The 16,044-nt window shown below is 41.1% G+C and overlaps 2 protein-coding genes across 2 annotated transcripts in view; one reads left to right on the forward strand and one right to left on the reverse strand.

Annotated features, from left to right (window-relative positions):
* Positions 1-258: 258 nt before the first annotated feature.
* ZAR1L (zygote arrest 1-like) lies at positions 259-2,000 on the reverse strand. Its single transcript, XM_010572716.1, has 4 exons — positions 1,386-2,000; positions 1,026-1,118; positions 821-895; positions 259-402 (listed from the first exon to the last, which is right to left on the reverse strand). Exons 1-4 carry the CDS (start codon positions 1,998-2,000, stop codon positions 259-261), a joined length of 927 nt encoding a protein of 308 aa, XP_010571018.1.
* A 2,637-nt stretch (positions 2,001-4,637) lies between these two features.
* BRCA2 (breast cancer 2, early onset) overlaps positions 4,638-16,044 on the forward strand; it is a 42,553-nt gene continuing 31,146 nt past the window's right edge. Inside the window, exons 1-9 of the mRNA XM_010572718.1 lie at positions 4,638-4,679; positions 5,645-5,751; positions 6,393-6,644; positions 8,731-8,836; positions 9,595-9,647; positions 9,746-9,786; positions 9,880-9,991; positions 11,758-11,813; positions 12,734-12,848. Coding sequence (XP_010571020.1) covers positions 5,673-5,751; positions 6,393-6,644; positions 8,731-8,836; positions 9,595-9,647; positions 9,746-9,786; positions 9,880-9,991; positions 11,758-11,813; positions 12,734-12,848 — 814 coding nt within the window. The 5' untranslated portion in view covers positions 4,638-4,679; positions 5,645-5,672. The remainder of the gene's footprint in view (positions 4,680-5,644; positions 5,752-6,392; positions 6,645-8,730; positions 8,837-9,594; positions 9,648-9,745; positions 9,787-9,879; positions 9,992-11,757; positions 11,814-12,733; positions 12,849-16,044) is intronic.

Below are 16,044 nucleotides of genomic sequence, written 5' to 3' on the forward strand. Positions count from 1 at the left end.
CTTCAGGAAATCAAATAGGTTCTGTTTCCTTCTTGATACACTTTCCTCTTTCATCCCAGCAAGATGAAACCAAGATGTAACAAATTAGTGCAGACTTTTATTGAATTTTATTCACAGCATATATACAATGAATTTATATCCTTCATAAATAATACAAAAGTCTTTATCCATTATCCAATGCCAGGTCAAAAGCCTAAAGTCAAAACATTGCAGGAGACTGACAAAGTGCAAAGTGCCAAACAGCAGAGGACACGCAGGTCAGACAATGTATTTGAAGCTGTAAGTGTTATCACAGGACAGCCTCTTGCCTTTGCAGCGGCCACAAAGTTCTTGGCGATGAGGTCGCTTGAGATCAATGTGTCTCTTCTTCTGAGGGCAGGAACAACGAGTCTTTGAACAGGTCTGAAGAAACAAGACATTTCATTAGTAGTAGATGAAAGGTGCTCACTTCATGTTAGACTGACATTTAGTTTTCCTTAATCATAGCAACGCATTTGGGCTGATACACTTAAAATAGCTCTTGTGGTAAAAACCCTGTGGAGTTCAGCTGCAAGAGCCTTCTCACCTAGAAGCACAAACAAAACCCTACCCTGTGTGTAGCTGGGTGTAACACTGTATGAACACAAAACCTTTCATGTAAGCCATCTGCAGGAAGAGGAGTCCCGTCTCTTTACACCTTTCCCAAATAACATTTCTTAGTACTTTCATTGAAGCAAGTTCTCTTCCAGATAAAGTCAGTATCTAATTCAGCAACTGTAAACTATTAGAGAGTGTGACAAACTCTGGCAGTCTTACTAGGATACAGAAATCTGTAACTTACCTGGCACTGGATCGCTTCCACTCGATAGGGATTGAAGGCCTTTTGGCATTTGCGACAGTGCTGCTTGAAGTACACCTGGAAAAAAGCAAGTACTCGGTTACTATAGAGTACAGGTACCTAAATTCGTGCCAAAACATCTGATTTGTCACAGATTTGGTGCCATTCTTACAAAGTCTCAGGAGCAAGAAACGACTTAGTTAACTACCTTGTTGCTTCCAGAAATGCACCACACGTAAGCACTCTCCCATCTGGTCTTGCAGTCTTTACAGTGGAAATAGCCATACTTCTGCTCCAAAAACTGCAGAGAGAAAGTTCACTGAGCGGCCCCCAGCACCACAAGAAGGCCCAGCCCAGCTCCCTCGTTACACCACCTGCTTTCACAGGCAGGAGGCTCCACCACTGCGAGAGCAGCCAGGGTGGGGACCACCGTGCCTTCTGCTGCTCAGGAGCAGGTTTCTCTCCAACCTGTTCACAGCTCACCCCCCCACGCATCCCTCTTTGCCCAGCGCGGGCTGCGGCAGGTCCCAGCCTCTCCTCAGGCCCCGTTTGTCCCCAAACTGCGCACCTGGAAGGCAGCCCGGTGCCTGGGGGCTGCCGCCGCCTCCTCCCGTGGCATCTCCGCTGCCTCCTCGCTCGGCAAAGCGGCCTCCGCCTGACCCTCCTGCTGCTCTCTGCTCCCCTCCTCCGCCTTCTTCTGCTCCTCGAGCTTCGTTTCAGAGCCATCTTCCTTCTCCCGGGGTCCAGCGGCCTCAGGCAACGTGAAGAGGCGACGGTGGTCCGGCACGGGCGAGTAGAGGGCAAGGCGCCCTTGCGCGCGGAGGGCGGCGGGGACGACGGGGCGGCCGACGGGCAGCGTGCGCAGCCCCAGCGAGCACTGCACGGCGGCGTCGGCCCGCAGGTTCACCTGCACTCCCACCTCCTTGGTGTTGGCCCAGCGCGGCCGCGGCATCAGCCCGGGGCTCACCTGCGAGAGCAGGGCCTGCAGCTGGGCCCGTCGGTAGCCGTCCAGGTAGTCAGAGGGCACGGGGGTGAGGGACCCCCCGAGGAAGGGGCTGATGCCGCCGCTCTTGCTCTGCTTCCAGCTGGGCTGCTTCACCGCCGGGTCCCCGCTGCGGCTTGGCGTGACGCTGCCCCTGAAGCTCTGGTAGGTGCTGAAGGGGGGATAGACAAAGCCCTCCATGGTCATAGTCACAAAAAAGTCAGCGCTGGTTGCCTCCCTGCCCTGCCTTTATCTCACCTGGAGAGCTGCTGCTAATTGCTGCTAATTGATGGGGAAATTGGCCCCAGCCAGGTGGGGCTGGCTGGGGAGGATCGATGGCGAAGGGAGGGCTGTGGGCCTGCCCTCGTCTCCTCCGCTCCCAGAGTTTTTTCCTGGTGGCTGAAGCAGGAGCCGACATGTTTCCGAGCGTGCCGCGCGGGAAGCCTGGACATGCAGACCGTGAAGCCTCTGTTCCGGCCATCACAAGCAGGATTTCCCTTCCTTACCTCATTGAGACCTTTGCAGAAGGTCAAAGCCTGCGCCGCTCGCTCTGCTCGTGGAGGCTTTCGTCTGTGATTTCAGGGAGGAAGCGCAGCCACAGGGCTAGAAGCTGCAACAACAGATCCAGGGCCGACAGACTCTCGGTTGTTTGGGTAGCTGTAAATCAGTGAAGAGCTTGACAGAGCTGTGTAAGCCCCGAGAAGCAATCCACGCTCAAAAAGTGGCACATCTCTGCAAGACCCTGTAAAGATGAATAGACGGAATTCAGCCGTAGCTGGGACAACCACGGCTTTCATAGTGAGGGGAAGCCCGCTCGCTCGCAAGTCCTCCTGTTTATGGTCTCAAGAGAAGGAAAAGGGGGGGTGGGAAAATAACAAAAGCCCAAAACTGGGTACCTCAAGGACAACTGAGCAAAGAATGCGGGCAGTTACATCTCTGAAAAGAAGTCTTTATTGGTATTAAAAGGTCTGAGCATCCCCCATTGCTCTATTACTTGGGGACTGTCTACGTACAGCTTTTCTATCAACTGGATTGGTTTAGGAAAAGATGGGATATACTTCAGTTTGTACAACGCTCCAGAGGGAAAACAGTTATGCTGGGAAAAGTGGCTTAATACCTGTATAATGAAATAAATTTTAGCAATACAAGCACTTACACATTAGACTAATAGTCCTTCTTCCATAATGACATCACTTTAGTTCAATTCTAAGGTAATACAGTTAAAATTATATAATTAAATCACCCAAACTGTGTATGTGAGTCCTTAGAGACTGCAGAATCCCCAAATCCCTGGACCTGCTGTGATGTGAAATAGTTTCTTTGCATGACTCCTCACCACCTTTATAAAAGCATTGCATTATGAAATTCAATGGGCCAACAAGATAAGGACTAGAGAAGGACTGATAGGGATGATGTCTTTAAACGTTCACAGCATATTTGAGAAAGATCCTTTCAAGTGTCTGAAATAAATCTGTAAGAAACAACATTTTTATGGAACAAAAAAGGGCTGAGATTCAGGAAAAACACATTCATCGTAGTTAAAAGCACGATGGTTCAAGGCTCTGTGTTACACTTGGGTTTTCAAAGCACTCTGTACCAACTGAAAGCAAAAACAGGGTATCGAGATGACCAGGTTAAAACTTAGGACTGCAGTGTGGCTGCAAAAAGAGTAGGTTGTTAGGGTGCATTGGGAGGTGGGTGGAGATCAAACTGGAAACTACGTGCCATCATTCAAAACAACGTTTTGGCTTTCTCTAAAATGCTTTGGGAAGAACCAGCAATGGCAGCGACCCAGAACACTGCAGGATTGGAAGTTAAAGTTGTTGGAAGGAGGTGGGACATGGAAAAATTATTGTATGAAAAGGCACCGAAGAAGGTGACAGATAAGTAAGTAGGTGGTGTGATAAAACTGTAAAGTAAGGACTGGTACGGGGAGGTAGGAAGACACCCCTATGTAACACAAAAGCAGATGAACATCTGGCTAAAATGAAGGATGGCTAACTCAAAATTGGTGATAGGAAGAATTTTCCACCCAACTTGAATTTATTTTATGGACTCATTGCTGAGGCTAAGAATTTTGTATCAGGAGTCAAAACAGGAACGAACATGTTTTGAGGATAATAATAACCTCTTTATCCACCCAACCTGAAGTTATTTTACAGACTCGTTGCTGAGGCCAAGAATTTATCAAAACGGGAGTAGACACGTATATAGTATTAGTAATATTCTCTTTATTATAAACACCAACAATGATAATACTTTCATGTGTCAAGACCTACAAAACCACCTGAAAAGATGAGGTTCAGACCTCCGCAGGCAACGGCACTCCATCACCGTACTGCTGCCCACCGTAAGATTTCTGGAGCCTTTTTCTGGGACGCTGGCGCTAACTGCTACGAAAACAGTACGATGGAATATGTCACCCTTGGATGCGATACTTCCATTTCTCGTGAACAAAAGCAGCTGGATGTCACCGCAGGCGCAGCGCACTCCCTTCGTTGCGAGAAAGCAGCCGGGGAGGGAAAGCGTTTAGGGAACACACCGCGCTCCCTCCGCCGGCGGCTCTCTCCCCCGCACCGCCCTCCGTCGCCCTGCTGTCGCGGAAGGAGGGCTGGGCAGGACGGAGCGGGGCTCCGCTCCCCGCGGCGGGTCGGCGGCCGCCCTCACAGCGCCTCCTTCCCCTCACGTAGGTCGGTCGGGGAAGGCGGGAAGGGCGGGCGCTCTCAGTGCGCAGGCGCCTTGGGGAGGGGAAGAGGGGGGTGGGGTGGTGTTGGCGCCAAGCTTCGAACGGGGCGGCCGGGCCGCCGCCGCCTCAGCGGGGGGAGGCCGGTCCGCCTCGCGTGTGAGGCGATGCTGCGGCCGCCGTGCCGCCCGAGGGAGGTAAATGTCCCGCCTGTGGCTCTGCCCTGCCCTGCGAGCTGCCCCTTCGCCTGGGGGGGGGGGGGTCGGGGGGCGTCCCTGCTGCCCCTTGAGGATTTAACCCCGCTGGGAGGGTGTGTGTGGGGGGGTCGCCTCCCGCTGCCGCCCTTCTCCTCACAGCCTGCGCGGGGGTTTGCGGTTACCGGCCTGCCGGGGGTGGGGGCTCGGCCTCGTCCTCTGAGGCCCCTCGGCCCTGCGGGGTGACCCGGTGGCGTGGGCGGTTGCCCGGCAGGAGCTCTCTCCACAGCGTCGATAGGTCGCTTCGCCTTTTAAAACGTACTTCTGAGGCAATTTTAAATTTCTTGACTTTCTGTCTTAGGGTAGCTTTCACCCTTGTTTTTTAAACGCCTGTCTTTCCTATCGTTTTGGTAAGGCAGCGTGTATAATAAACGGCCATCGCGTCAGAAACTGATTATTTTACAGTGGAAACAATAAATGCGTTAAAATAAACAGGAAAGTTTCTGTGGCGATCTTACTTATACCTGTTTTTTAATAGAACTGTGAAACTGGCAACGTCTGCTCCACTTGAAAGCAATTTTAAATCAAACTCTTGGCACTTAAGTTGTAATGGTTGTGAGTTTATAAGTAATAATGTATATTCTTTCCTAACATACAGTAGTGAGTGTAGATTTTTCATTTGTATTTAAAATACCTCAGAATGGTGTTCTGACCGTTCCATCTCGATTTTCTCCTGTATTTGCTGAGTTTTTTTATTATCTCTGGTATAATTCCCTATGCTGCTCTTGTCTGTTGTTTGCATACCGTGTTCATCATTGCTGTGTTTGAACACACGTATCACAGTCCTAAAGCTAAACGTGTTGCGTTATGACACACCTACCAAGAAATGCAGGAAAGCAGACTGAAGACTTGCAGCCCCATGACATTAGAATAGCACTGTGTGAGAGTGTTCTCTTATTTCTTCTCAGGTTTTTCAACAACTGTTCCAGTAATGTTATGGATGAGAAAATGGCTTACAAACCTGTGGAAAGACCAACTTTCTTTGAAATATTTAAGGCACGTTGCAGTGAATCAGGTACAGCTTCTCCACAGTAAATAATTTTTAGTAGGGTTGCTTTCTGGACATTGATATTTTATACACATCTGCTTTATGTTCCACAGAAAAGCATTATGCAACTTGTTAGCTGCTCTTCTTGCCCCAAATGTGTATTTGCTAATATCGACTTGTTTATATATTTCTTTAATTTTTTATTTGTAGCTTTTTTTCATAATGTGTGCTCAGTTACTTTTTTGTACCAGTTTTTTAGCTGCGGCCTCCTTCTGTACCCATATGCAGACCTGGTTTAGTCTTTTGCCAAATGCACCTGTAGTAGTGTAATTTATTAATGTTAAAAGGAACCTGTTTAACTTGCCAGTCTGAGTAAAATAAGAGATAAACTAAAAGCCAGAAGTATACTTTTAATTTTAAACAAACTCTTTGGTTAGTTTTATTAATGGTCTGAGAATTTGGGCAGGCATTCTTTTATACTTTGTGGGTATCAGAGTTCAAAGCTATCTAGAAACAAAATAAACAGAAGTATGACAACAGAAGGAGCAATGGGTTTTGCTGTTAGCATTTAAATGCCTAATGTATTTTCACATCCTGCATGGAGGATCCTTTTTTCCTTTTTTTCTTTTTTCCTTTTCATGCGGTTTTCTCTATGTTTTTCTTCATAGACTTAGGGCCTATCAGCCTCAACTGGTTTGAAGAACTCAGTGCAGAAGCACCCCCATATGAGCCTAAATTGTTAGGAGAACTTGATGGTCCCTTTGGCTGGCTTGATCAAACATCTTTTAAAACTCCAAGGGCAAAACCCTCTACGTACAGTCAGCTGGCATCAACTCCACTGATTTTTAAAGAACAAAATACAATATTGCCACCTTATTCTTCTCCTGGAAATGAACTGGATGAGAAAAAAATAGGAACAAGTGAGTAATTTTTATTTATATTTTTTAAAGTGGTACTTAAAAGCTGCTTGTGCCCTCCAGAAGCAAGAGACTTTCTTTTTTTACCTTTTGTTGTTGTAGCTGATGATTATTAATGTAATAGATAATGCTACTGCAGAAATTTAATGACTAAAAAAACTTACCTTAGTAGGCTTCTGAAGACCACCTATAAAAATGCAGAATTAATCTTAATAATGAATTCAGCCTTGCAATAAACTGGTAGTGTATATGCAAAGTGCCCTGTAGAAAAGATATTGTCACGGTCCTATTACTCTAAATACTGTTAATATAAGGAGCATAAGAGCTTATTAGTGTAACCTCTTGACAGAGTCAGGGTGAACTTTTTTAGCAGTCTGATTTTTGTTTTATGCAAAATCTCTGAAAATCTTTTCAAGAGAGAGAATGGTGCTTATCATGCTGAAATGTGAGGCAATCTATAGGGCATTCCTTAACCTTTCTTAGAAAAATTTAGAAGCACTAGGCTCTGAGTTAGTAAAACTGTAAGTCATGGAAAGAAGTTACACTTTTCCATGTGGAAACAAGGAATTCTACCACTTTTATGAGGTACTTTTCATTACATTATTTCCAAATCCCACGTACATCTTGAAAGTACATGTAACACTGCTCCTTTTTGATGTACCTGCAAGCCATAGTACCTATGCTCCTTGGACAGAGAGAAGAATTTTTTCTATGGAGAATGTATGCAAGATTGTATACAAGAATCTTTTCTGTGGAGGAATATCTAACCCCATTCCTGCAATATCCAATTTGTACATCTACTGTGTCTGTGCCCTCCTAACAATAAGATAAGCTTTTCTAACCAGGTTACAGACAAACACAAAACTCCTTTTATTACCAGAGTTGTTCTTAGATCCTAAAGCAAAGTCTTTAAAGGTGTAGAACTGTGCTACTTTTCAAATATACTTTATAACGTTGCTCCCATAGAATATTGTTACCCTGTCTGTTTTTCTTAAGTTTACTGCTGAACTTCTGCTCAACTTGTTCTCAGCTGAGAACGTGTTTCCTCTAAATGTAGCTATTTGCCCTTTCACAGTGTTAAGTCCCTAGTGAATTCTTGGTAGCATTTCATAAATTGCAAACAAAGGAGGCTTATGATTCTTCTGCTTCAAAATGGTTACTTTTGCTCTGTGTTTGTGTGCGGATGTTTGTATACACTCCCTAGGGAAGGGAAGATGACTATTACCAAAGTTTACCTGTGGCTGGCCTGAAGTCCTCTCCTAGCTTTCTTGGTTAGAGCCAACTGGCTTGTGTACCTAGGTTTTATCCTTGTGGAAACAAGAGCGTGAGTGGAAGCTGATGGATTTCACCTTGGTATGGTACTGAGATGTAGCTGTGCTGTGCATACGGACTCAGGAGCTCAGAGGCAGAGAGAGGTGCAGAAACCTAGGTGTAATTTCTGATATGGAAGTTGTTTGGAAATTTCTGAGTAGGAATTCTTTTGAGTAGTTGCTTGTTCATGGGAGAGGCTCACTGTTCAGAGGATTTTGCTGCTTTGGTGGGCACGCTTTTTCTCTTTCCTGGAGATGCATAGCATATAAATAGCTACTGCTGCCAGTGACAGTGCCTCCACTAGCAGTTCCAGAAAGAATTTTTGCTTTATGCTGCTTATTCAAAGCAAGAAGTGTTACATCTTAAGTAAATTTGAAGGAAAGCTGGTACAAATGCATGTTTGCATGTATTGAGTTTCTCCTAAGAATAACTTCTGCAATGGCAAGAAAGGCACAATGCAGTATATTAAAACTGAAATGAAATATGTGACTTGAATAATATCAAGGAAATATACTGACACACATCTATATCAAGTGAATAAAGTGACATAATGAGGGTTTTTTGGTTATGCATTTGAAATGTGCTTAGCTTTGTTTGGATATAGAATTTGAACATGTTCAAAACACTAGAGGAGAAAGTACTGTTGGGTTTTGGGTTTTTTTACTAAAAATCAGATGTTGCATAATTTTTTTTTTAAAGCTTGTCTTTAAACTTGAAAATCAAAACTGTTACTTGTAGTTTTGCCAAGTTGTATTGATTGTTATATTCTGTGTTGTAGGCAGAGAGAATTTGATAAGCCCAAGTATCACAAGAAGAAAAATAGATCAAGAAAATGAAATACTTGCTTCTCCTCCTGGTGCCTGCCACAACTGCCTCGCTGCTAGGTATGCTAAATATGTCAAGCAAAAAGCAATATTAAAACCACCATATTTGACTGGTAGACTTTTTCAGAGCAGTGAATAATCTTGTATATCTGGTATGTTTATGATACTTGCAGGTTGCTAAGTGAATTGAAAATAAAACACTAGCTAATTTTGAAAATTTCCTTGCTTTCAGGTGTTCTTCCTTTCTATTTTTCTACTGGTGTATGGCATTTGTTGACATTATTTCAGCTTCTCAAATCCTCAACATCCAGTGCACGAAAGAGTAGTAGTGATGTATCATGTGCTTCTCAAGTAGTAATTTGTAAAGCTATTTACAATATTTACTAAGATTTTTTTAGTAATAGCCTTGATTTCTACAATTAAATGTATATATTTCAGATAAATCTGCTAAAAGTACTCAGTTGATGTAAGAACAGTTAAACTAATTAGCTAAAATCAGTTAAGCCAATTTCCATAGTTTCATACGGCATACAAAGAAATGCGTGTTTATATTGAAATCTATTATGCTGTTTGTCAGACAAATCATCACTGAAAATTAACATTTCACAAAAGAAGCATTTTACAGTTTGAAATAAACTTATGGTGAGGTTTAAAATACTGACTGATGGTTAGGAAAAATCTACATTTTACTTAGGGAAATAGCCATTATTGCAAAGAAAGAAAATAATGGAGGCCATAATATATGTTATGTCTGAAATATTTACTTATTTTCAGAAACTGAGTGGTGAAACTAATATTTCTTTTGTTTTGTTTTGCAGTCCAACTATTTTAAGGAATACTTACAGAACACCTCAGAGAAGTAATATTCCTGGTTTGTGTTTTCACTTTCTGATTTTACAAAATATCTGTGGATATAAATCCTAATGTTTTAGGTATTACTTAATGCCCTTATTACATAATGTTTTTTAGGACCGTATGGGAGCTTGTTTTGCACACCAAAACTTTTGGAGGTAAATATTTTATTCCTGCATTCTGTTTTCTTTTTCATGAGTAGCGCATTTAGAATTCTGCATAGAAATAATTATTGCTAAATATATTTCTAGGTCAGAACTCCAAAACGTATTTCTGAAAGTCTGGGAGCAGAAGTGGATCCAGATATGTCCTGGTCAAGTTCTTTAGCCACACCTCCTACACTTGGTGCAACAGTGATAATAGGTATTTCTAAAAATGAACAGTTGCTAAGGGTTAAAAACTTCCTGGTTTTGACACTGGAAGTTCACTTAGTGTGAACTGATTTTTTTTTTTTTTTTTTTTAAATTAAGAAGGACAACACTCTTACAGTGATGCTTAGTGGGTGACTTTAAATAATGAACCCTAAAAGGAAGAAATGAAATTAAATGTGTCATTGCTTTTCAAAACTTTTCTTCCTTTGTATAAGGGATTAGGGAATATAAATTTAGAAATAACATAGCAAAGCATAGAAAGAGGATTAGATAATGATTGCTTTGCACTATCACAAAACCAGATACTATTAGGTTAAGTTATGTGAGTATGTTTATGAATTCTAAGGAGGTAGCCGATTGAGTAAACTTTCCAGCAGCAGTGCTGGCTTCAGCATTTTAACTGTGCCTACCATCATACTGATGCAGTGAGACAGACAGAGATACTGATCCGATTGAAGACCATATTTCCTGGGTTATTTGGACAGGGCAATTCCTGGACCTCATTTACTGCACAGCTGCACAAACAGCTGTGCCAGCATAACTGAGAATGGGTGGCTGATAACCGTTTAAGTGGCACTGGTGCTAAACATCAAGCCCTGACCTAAAGTGTTGCTGTAAGTGGGATTTCATTAGCATATGATAAGCAAAATGAAATTTGACTTTATGATTTGTTGATGAAAACGAGAAAATGGGAAGACCTGGATGTGCGCTTACCTCCTGACACTGCTCTTTTTAATGTTGTTAAACTATCACTGTATAAAGCATGTAAAGCATATTAAGAATGCATGCAAGAATTGGGAATCTCCTCATGCAAGAATTGGTCACAGCAGCAAGCCTGCCAGAGTTCAAGGAGCATCCAGATGACACTCCTAGTCATACCGTTCAGTTTTTGGTAGTCCTGCGAGGAGCAGGGAGTTGGACTCAGTGATCCTTATTGGTCCCTTCCAACTTGAGATATTCTATGATTCCTCTTTTGGCAGGGAGGGGGTGGTACTATTCACAAGGCTACCGAGTTGTGCCATTTTCAGTGTTCATTGGTTCAGAATGATGTGACCTGAAAAGGAAGGCTGGGGAAAGTATCCATGGCTTAATGTTGTTTTTCTGGGAGATAGGTTGTGGTTTCAGCTCTCCTTCTCCCACTTCCTGGATAAGCCTCGTATTTTATGGTGGTGATGCCCACTCTCTGCCATCTGGCACCTGTAAAAGGAAAGAGTCATTTGGCTGCCCTGTGGAACCTACATGCCATGTCTATGAAATGTGTTATTTGAATATACTGCTCTTTAGGCATCTTAAAAACAGGGTTCACTTTCTCCTATTGTAATGTAGGTGAAAAGATATTACTGCTCCTGTGGGAGGAAATGGAAAAAGCCAAATTCTTGTCAGAGGCTTGAAGATCTCATCCAGATCCTTTGACAGAAAAAATTAGAGAGTACTGCCATGAATAACTGCTGGAAAGGGGAATGGCAGCGATGGTGGGCTCAGGGCAGTAACCAGTCTACCTACACAGCAGCAACTGCAACCCATGATTTAGAGCGTTTGATGCTGTTATGAAACCGCTTTTGTACACTGTCCCTCAGCCTTACCCATAGGACTTGTTAGTTAGAACTTTTGGTTAGTTTTTAGTAGATTTTTGTTTACAGATTTCAGTTGCATTTAAAATGATCCAAAGAAAACACTCCCAAAACACAACCATATTTGAACACACTCAGCAAATTGCTTAGGAGCAAATGAACTGACTTGTCTGTCTGTCTTCTAAAGCTAGAGAGAATGATTCTGTTTCTGGAGCAAAGCAACAGGATGAAAGAGCTGAGATAGTAAGTAGTTTTAAGAGCTATGCTGTTCTTTAATTTCAGTTAAGCTATTTAGTTACACGTTTGTGTTCCTTGAGCCAAGAATATAAAATTCTGTCATTTTCTTTCTAAGCCCTCCTATCTGGCTATTTTTAAAAGTTACTGTTCACAAAACTAAACTTGCAAAACCTGGCTGTAGACTGTATTTTCACAAATAACCCCCTTTGAGGAATATTTTTGCTGTGTTTTAAAAAAAAAAAAAAAATACTTGGGCATAGTGGCAGTGGGAGTCATTCAAAAAGAAATCAAACTTAGGAATTGCAATATGCTACTTATATGAGGATTGGCTTGTTTATTTTTCTTCCTCTTTTGTCAAAGTTTTGGGAGTTATTGTTTGGTTTATTTTGTCCAATAACTTGTGCTCAATCACTATACCAAAAGTTGAAATTGAGTATTAATTTCAGTCTTTTGATATTGTTAGGAAAGGGAGTGTTCCTGCAAAATTGTAATTTACTCCGTGTATATGAAAGCTGTATGATTATTCAGACTGAAAGCTGAGAATGGCACTAAGGATTCAATTATAAATTTACGTTTGATTCTTAACTACCTGAAACTTCACAGTTAACAAACTGTTACAAGTTAAAATAAGCAAAATGTCTTTCTCCTTCCTCATACCTCCTTTGTTCCTTTTGAGAGGCTTGCTTATAGTAAACTGCTGAATCCCTTTGCTGCCCTTAAATTGTTTATAGAATGAACCTGCTTTGCATTGAAAAAGGGGGTTATCTGCTTATTTATTTTCAAGTGTACCTGTGAAAATATTACCTTTTATTTTAAGAGATGCAGAATTATTCAGATGTTGCAGTAAATGTTTAGAGTTGCTTGCTTTACTGTTAAAGTGGCACTGATATGTAATATCTATAACAGCTTATGTCTTTGGTTTACAGGTTTTGCACAACTTTTTTTCCAGCCATGATAAATGTCCTGGGACAAGTTATACAAGCATGCTGTCCATACCAGAGACAGTAAAGCTAAATGCTGAAGATGACATCAAAGATTCTGGTATGTGTTGATACTTCACTACTGAGTATACTGTGAATCAAGACTGAGGCTAAAGTTACATTGTATGTCTTGAGCTGATCCTATGGCTTATTTCCTCTGACAGCTGTCTACTCCCACTTCGTGAATTGATTTGACTTTGTAAAACCAATCTAGCCTTAAAAAAGGGAATCAGTTTCTGCTGAGTTAGTGAATTAAATCAGGTTACCATGCCACTGGATGAAAACCAGATTAGTACTGGTGTTAGTGAAGGCGTGAGACTGTATGGGACAGCTGAGAGAGAAAATGGTACAGGCTGAAGGGGGAGCAAGACTACTACTTCTGGCTATTTATTAGGTTTTGCTTTATCATGAAGTTTCACCCCAATACTCATTATTCTGTGGTGAGCTTGTTTTTTAATCTTGCTATAGCCTTTCTTCATTTACTTCACCTATTAGTAGTTCAAAACATGACAAACCCTTTAGGAAAAAGAAATGAATTTTTTTAAATGTATGCAGAAAATACTCAGCCAAGGGAAAAAAATGTTTTCATTCTGTGTTCTTAGGTCATGTTAGTGAACAAGTGAAAATGTACACTTCAGTGTGAGCTTTCTGAATTTTGTTGAGAAATGATGGCAGAAGGGAAGAATATTAACAGATATTTGTTCAGCATGTGTGGGGGTAAAAGGGTGTTGTAGAGATTGACACAGGCTAGACAGGATGATATATCCTTAGGATTGTATGTCTCCGAATTGAATGGACTGCCCTAAAAATATTGTTTGGTTGTACATGTAGGAATTGTGAAAGTATCAGTTTAGAAGTTGACGGGGGGGGGGGCTGAGAATGCTGGGGTCAGAGACCGTTGTTGTTTGCAGAATGATATATACTGCTATTTTTATATTGTAGGCTCAAACATGCTGAGAACAATGTAGTTGGTAACAAACATATTTGAGTAATCTGTAGTCAGTAAAATACTTTCAGAAATTAAGGACACATTAATGTCCTGTTCTGTGTTCCAAAATGGTTTATTACATCCCATACCACAGTAGAGAAGGTTAGTTAAAACAATGTCTGTGAGTAAAAATAAGAGGAAGAAACCCATTTCTTTTAAAGTACAAAATGACTTTTGCAAAGGTGTCTTCCCCCCCCACCCCTCCCTTTGTCTTCCCTTTTTGATAATAGTTAACTTGGCACTTGGCACCTCCACGTTTGTGTCTTTCAAGTGTTGCTTTTCTCTGGAGTAGTGTTGTATGATCATGAAAGGCTATCAGTTTTATTAGGTATATATTTTGTATGTAAGAAAATGAGAGAGATCATAATACTGCTTTGAAGACATGATTTTAAGGATATGAAGAGATTCTTTATGTTGTGCAAGTTGTGTCCTTAACAGTGAGACTGAATATATGCACTCAGTCCAAAGTACAAGAACTACCAAATATTTCAAAGATTTTTTTTTTTCTGGATTTTTGGGGGTTTTACTTATAATAACTGGGGGGAGGAGGAAAACTTTTTAACTGTTTTACATTTAGTGTAACCATGGACTGCAGGATGTGTACTGTCATGTATTAACACTTTGGAATTTCACAAAAGGAGCTAAATTTGCATATAGTTGTTAAGCATATTAATTTATAACCCAATCATTAATTATCCTAAGGTTCATATGCCTAGTTTAAGTAAGTCTAAGCCTGGTCATGGTAACACTAAGATTTAGGCAGCTGGCCCTTGTAGCAGAACTCACAGCTATGCTGTAGGTATATAACCTGGATTCAGAGTTAGGATTCTTCAAATATATCGTAATCAGCATATTGACTGGGAAGCTATTTAAATTGAAAAACTAATGGGAAACATGGAATTCTGTAACATTTTAGATATTTTACCCTGGCCTGTTGCCCCAAACTTAATATTTAAACTCCTTAATTCCTAAAACAAAATGATGTAATTCAGTCCCTTTATAACCCTGATCAGAGTAAATGGTTCATCTTTAACCCCAGTGTCTAGAACTATTCATGATGTCAGAGAAATGGGTTCAATACTTTTTGCTTATAAGGATTGCAACCTGAAATTTGGCAATATGTTCTAACAATCAGTCAATATATGACTGCAGAGCAGAAACATCTAATGTTAAACCTCTTTTTTTCCTGTGTATTGTATTATTTACCCAGAAGGAGAGCCTCTGAGAAAACAAATTAAGTAGTTATTGTCTAGTTAGGGAACTTACTGGGAAAACAGGAGAATTCTGTTGTTCAGTCCTTATTTTGGGGGTTGTCATTTCCCTGACCCTCCAGTGAGTTTAGAAGTCAAAATGAACTTCCCTGTTTTTTTTTTATATTCCCCCACCCCCAGCATTGGGTTATTCAGTATTCAGTGTACAACCAGTATCTCTACAATCTTTCAGGTACTCCTGGTTTTCTTTTTTGATTAAAGGTAATGGCTCCTGTTTAAGTAAAAAGAAGTACAACTGTGTCTTTTTAGAAAGCTCTGTTGACAAATTATTAGAGGATGAAGGGATGTGGACACAGAAGTTACTCCAGAGGAATGCCCTTCAATAAGGGAAAAGGACCTGTACACTCAATCTGTAGTGTTATTTTCTTCTTTTTGAGATCTTGTTTAGCGGTACCTTCTGCCACTCAGGCAAAAAATAGAAAGTAAAGAGAATGAGTAACTGTTCAAGAGATGTGATGGGAGAGGTGGTCTTATGCCTACAGTGTGGGCATGAACCCTTAATTATTACAAATAGTTGGATGTGTGTGGCCAGGTATTGGGAAATGTTCTATGGACTTCCAAATGGAAAAAATCTTTTGGACGCTAGGTTATTTAAAAGTTCTAATAGGGAAAATAGCTCTAAATTATAGAAATTGTACCTAAAAAAGGCTCATGGAAAAAGTTAAGCTATTGGTTATGTGCCCAAGGAAACCAGAGGACGAGGATGTTTTCTAGGTAATTCATTACAATTTCTTTGATATGAAAAAGCCTTAAAAAGTACTCTCAAAATAAAACCTACCTATCTTTTTGAACGTGAGATATTTTGATAGGTCAGTCTAGTTTCATACATTTGAGAAGGTAATGGTTTTATTTGGTATGTATAAGCTTTTAAGATTGTCTACAAAGTAGAGTTCAGGTTATTTTCCCCCACTGCATATTTCCATACACAAAAAATTCTCATTATTTTTCAAATATTTGTGCCAATCATGTGGAACTTCTTAAAAACTTCCTAATCAGTT

Source organism: Haliaeetus leucocephalus, unplaced genomic scaffold (genome assembly GCF_000737465.1).
Source record: "Haliaeetus leucocephalus isolate CR32 unplaced genomic scaffold, Haliaeetus_leucocephalus-4.0 Scaffold351, whole genome shotgun sequence".
Taxonomy (NCBI): Eukaryota; Metazoa; Chordata; class Aves; order Accipitriformes; family Accipitridae; genus Haliaeetus; species Haliaeetus leucocephalus.

Bases quoted from the DNA above. Each gene is read 5' to 3' on its own strand.
- ZAR1L (XM_010572716.1), bottom strand. From the start codon at position 2,000: ATGGAGGGCTTTGTCTATCCCCCCTTCAGCACCTACCAGAGCTTCAGG. The intron at 1,119-1,385 runs GTGCGCAGTTTG...TTCTCTCTGCAG, and splicing joins GGCACCGGGCTGCCTTCCAG to TTTTTGGAGCAGAAGTATGG. The intron at 896-1,025 runs GTAGTTAACTAA...GCTTTTTTCCAG, and splicing joins GCATTTCTGGAAGCAACAAG to GTGTACTTCAAGCAGCACTG.